Source organism: Triticum urartu, chromosome 4A, assembly GCF_056163025.1.
Source record: "Triticum urartu cultivar PI428250 chromosome 4A, HENAU_Tu73, whole genome shotgun sequence".
Lineage (NCBI taxonomy): Eukaryota > Viridiplantae > Streptophyta > Magnoliopsida > Poales > Poaceae > Triticum > Triticum urartu.
This window is the reverse complement of record NC_141876.1, coordinates 8,747,887-8,752,566: the sequence shown is the minus strand read 5'-3', so window position 1 is coordinate 8,752,566 and position 4,680 is coordinate 8,747,887. Positions and strand designations below refer to the sequence as shown.

The window sequence follows — 4,680 nt, the reverse complement described above, 5'->3', positions numbered from 1 at the left end:
CCGTTCTGTTTTTTCCCTCCTCTGGCTACTGCTCGTGGTGCCGTCATACTCTTATAAGAAGGCCACTCTTATAAGAAGGCCACGCTGAAATTTCAGACCGAAAGGACATGTTTAACATGCGTAAATATGGTGATTCGCTACACTCTGGGTACAACAACCAACAACAAGACTTGCTTATAGAGAAAAACAAACCGAACATACAGCAAAACAAAGTCACTAGAGGACCAACCAACCAGGTATAGGTTTTATAAACAGCCCATAGGAAGGGCGGCAACACATCCACGACACACTAAAATATGGACTTCACACGGACATCAACACACGACAAAAGTTTTCGTTCACAGGGTTACAAGCCCAAAGTTCCGACACGAGAATATTCATCTAAGTTTTACGCGCAACATTTGAAAACCGCTACATCTTCGGAGACACATGGAACGCATAATGCAAGGGATTGCATGGGGCCACACTCTTCCCCATTCACTTGCCGCTACTTAGGAGTTAGGACCGCATGCCGCGATCTGCTCTTCAAGCTGCATCAAAAGATGAATAATAGGTCAATGATTAAGATAAGTCTATGGCACATAATGATGCTCAAGTCACGTGGTTTCACTAATCAGCCATGTTACAAGTTAGCTAGTTTCTTATTTGGGCATTTGGCGAAGCTTAATTTAAGCTGGGAAACAAAGAATTTCTACCACTTCTTTTTAGCTACCATGTGCATCTACCAAGCATGATGACAAAATTACCACATAATCATTTAACGGCTAAATGAGACTTTTCGATACCTCAAACTAAGTGATCCAAATCTAAATGTCAAAAGAATTAGATTAAGGATTAAAGATTGTTCCCTTTTCTCTATCTTAATATGACCAATCTATGAGTTATGAAACTAGTGGGAATTTGGTATCACAATCCAACATTAGGCACATAAGGTGCTACCTGCATCATGATCTCCAACTCATGTCGCACAATATAGAACTCGTTCCTAACAAGAGCCAATGACACGAGACACCTGAAATAATGCAAAAATACCACATCGTCAAATTCTGAAGAGGTTAACAGAACTGAGATGAAATGGTTCAAAAATTGTAACCCTATACTTCAAAAGAAAAAAATCTCTAGCCATATATGAATTTAGTTGTGCGATAAACAGAAGTCTAGAGCCAATAAATTACAAGAGAACCATCAAAATGTAGCATATTCAGATAATGAACCGAGTAATATCAACAACGTGATTGCAGATGAAGTGAAAAAGCAAATCACGTTACTTCTTAACAACGTTAGATTGGTATGAGCTGAAAATAACGACAGAAAAGACAACATGAGCTGGCAGGTTTACATGGAGACAGTAAAAAACAATGTTGTGAATAATTATTGTGTAACAATATTTAATAAGCTGTTGAGTTCTGACCCATGTTTGTATTGTATGGCATAGAAATTGCCGAAGTGCATGCAGGCGAGGTTCACTTGCTGTGCACCAACACTGAAACATGCAAAAAAAATTGCAGATCAGGAAATTAGGAACTTATCAGACTTATTTTAAACTGAGACGTCAACTCAATAATATTCCCAAGGAGCCATTTCCTATCATGATTGTCAACTCCATGAATCGTTTGATGAACCAGAAAAAAACACCATTGCCGTTATGTGCAATAGCAGATCAGTAGTACCAGAAATATTCGGAAAACGACAAAGTTTTTCTTGACGAACCATGAAATTGTCATGAATACTGACAATTCCGCTACACGAGACACAACTACAATCAGGTCTTCTAATTTTGGATATACGACACCCGAATCACGTCCATGACGTACACACCCTGCGCCTGACAAATCTGAATAGAAACAACACCGTTCCAATGGAGAAACGGAAAAAATGGTCATTGGTGTTATGTAGAATTGCAGATCATTAATACCAGCCATGCTTATAAAACAACAATTTTTTTCATGCTCGGACTAGAATAATGGCACTGCCCGAAGAACAGACACGATAGTAGAACAAACGTTTGCAAAACGACAAAAATTCCCCTCGCCAAGCTATACGATTTGATTGAAATTGGGAAGAATACCAAAAAAATTCGTTACACGATATATGACTAAACTCAGCTCTTCAACCTATGGCTATACGGCGCCTGTAGAATGACACGAACCTCAATTGTGCGGCCGTGTCGTGAGGTACGCACCCCGTGCCGACACATCCAAATAAAGAAAACCACCGATGCCGTGGACAAACTAGAAAAAACATAATTAGAGATACATAGAATAGCAGATCATTAATACCAGAAAAACCACCATTAGTAATACACAGAATACCAGATCATTAATACCAGGAATATTCCGAAAATGACAACAATTTATCCTCATCATTGATATTAATCGGGATACCGGAAACTCCGCTACACTAAACGCAACTAAACTTGATTCTTCTAATTACGCCTATGGGGCAGTGCAACCGACAAATAAGAATCATTCGCCCAGTATAATAAACAGATCTGAATCGCACGACATTGACGCAGCGGGCAAACAAACATATATAGAGTTAAAAATAAGCAGGTGGAAGAGAGAGAAAGGGTTTATGATGGTCATCACCTGGAGGTGCACCGCATGAGCTGCTGCGTCAGGGCTTCCACCTCATCAAAGTCCACTTCGGGCTCCTCCCTGTGATTTCCAGAGCAGATAATTAAGATGAGTCAGTACCGAGACAGAGAGCAGAGGGAGAGATGATAGAGGGCGTGGGGGCGGACATCAGGATGTCGATGTCGTCGATGATCTTGGAGGCGTCGTAGATGAAGAGGCGGGAGACCTCGACGGCGGTGCCCTCGTCCAGCAGCTCCTCTAACGTGTCCTCGTCCACGACACCCTGGATCGACGTCAACCATGGCAAGGCAAACTCATAGGCCAAGTCAGGCCAAATTCCACAACCACACGACTAGAGGGGAGGGGAGGGGCCTCACATCAGTGTACATGCCGGCGATATGAGCGTTGAGCTGCGCCCTCAGTGCTGCGGCTGCCATGGCAAGGCGAGGAGAAGTCCGGCGGTCTGGGGGACTGAGCGGTGGAGACGGGGGGAATTCGGCTGCGGATGCGGAGTGAACGACGACGGGATCGAGGAGGAGCGGAGGTTGTATAGCTGGGCTCACGAGGGTCTCTCACGTAGGCGTTTGTTAGCGAGTGCTCTACTAGCTGTACTGCGTCGTCGGCCGGGCGCCATTAGCTAGCTTGGAAACGGCCCGCGTGCGTAATGCGTGCATGCATCATGCATCCAGGCATGGAGCCACCGGTTGTGTGTCCACGTGTTCATAGAAGTGAGCGTCTGTTTCAACTTTAATCTCTTTTCCTTTCAGAAAAAACTTTAGTCCCTCACAATGTATATAGGGACGAATAGAAGACCATCCACTCTCCTTTGTCTCACTTAAATGAATTGGTTTCGAGAGCATTCCACCACTTTCTCCTTTGTCTCACTTAAGTGAATTGGTTTCGAGAGCATTCCACCACTTTTTATGACTTTCACAGTTTCACTTTCAACCCGATTCACCGCCTACATGCCCTTTACGCCCAGTCATTCCAAAGAGTACTTGCCCCCCACCCCTTGCCTTAGCGCGGCTGCTGGCACACAGTTAGCCGGGGCTTCTTCCTCTATTCTATCGTGATCGCGCACTCGACGTAAGAGCTTTACAAGGAGCATTGACCTTCTTCACTCACGCGAGATTGCTGGATTGGGCTTTCGCCCATTGTCCAAGATTCCCCTCTGCTGCCCCCCATGGGAGTCTGGGTCGTGTCTCAGTCCCAGTGTGGCTAATCGTTCAAAAAGACCAGCTAAGCATCATTGGCTTGGCCAGCCTTTACCTGACCAACTAACTAATACTACGCAGGCTCATCAAACAACGCTTTGAACTTTCTTCAGGATTCGGCCCAAACTATTCAACAGGTTCCCACGCATTACGCATCCGTTCGTCACTTTGTTCTCACCTATTCCGATTAATTCCAGCAAACGGAGGCCGTTAGGTCAAAGCCGCAGCACATGCCCTATAGTTTTGAAGCAAGGCGAGACAACTTTAGCTATGGGGTGACCTAACCAAACATGGCGGTCAACCCCTAGGGATAAATCATGCTTCACGAGTTTGTGAGCTTCAACATTCAAGCTCCTAAATTCATGGCTAATGATACAATTAGTAAAAGTAGCCTTCCGATCTATGATCCATGTATGATTGCTCTGTATATAGCTGCGCTCTTCTGATGTATATCTGCAACGCCACCTTGAAATCTGAAGCCACTTGAATCTTCCTCTCATAGAGATTATCAGCAAGCGCAAGTGCCACCCTTATTGCTGAAGATTCGACAGTAGCAAGATCTAATATATGTGGGAACACAATGGCTGACACACCCAGAAAATTACATGCTTGATCTCTGCATATAGCTCCCATTGCGCCTCGAGTGCCGCCTGGTCCAACCACCGAACCCACATTGACCTTGACCATTGCTTTGGGTAGCGCTCAGCTTAGTTAAGTAACTCTGCACAAAATCCTGAAAAGGGAAAGGACTTTTATATATCTCCTCATGTATAGCTTTGTGCCGAGCTCCCCATATCATCCCCAAAAGTGATCGTAAACATGATAAAATCCTCCTCATGCGATAACACCTCATGCATGGTTAATAGCCATTGTTTGGCGTCATCATATAC

The 4,680-nt window shown here is 44.2% G+C and overlaps 1 protein-coding gene across 1 annotated transcript; it reads right to left on the bottom strand.

The window, feature by feature from the left end:
* Window positions 1-198: 198 nt before the first annotated feature.
* Window positions 199-3,194, bottom strand: LOC125528249 (histidine-containing phosphotransfer protein 2-like). The gene is made up of 6 exons (XM_048692745.2): window positions 2,954-3,194; window positions 2,744-2,859; window positions 2,589-2,657; window positions 1,412-1,483; window positions 940-1,012; window positions 199-530 (listed from the first exon to the last, which is right to left on the bottom strand). The coding sequence occupies exons 1-6, from the start codon at window positions 3,011-3,013 to the stop codon at window positions 492-494; spliced, it is 429 nt and encodes a 142-aa protein (XP_048548702.1). The 5' UTR covers window positions 3,014-3,194; the 3' UTR covers window positions 199-491.
* Window positions 3,195-4,680: the final 1,486 nt, after the last annotated feature.

Coding starts and splice junctions, on each gene's coding strand:
- LOC125528249 (XM_048692745.2), bottom strand. CDS start 3,013: ATGGCAGCCGCAGCACTGAGGGCGCAGCTCAACGCTCATATCGCCGGC. Junction 2,860..2,953: donor TCGCCGGCATGTACACTGAT/GTGAGGCCCCTC, acceptor ACGTCGATCCAG/GGTGTCGTGGACGAGGACAC. Junction 531..939: donor AGTTGGAGATCATGATGCAG/GTAGCACCTTAT, acceptor CTTTTGATGCAG/CTTGAAGAGCAGATCGCGGC.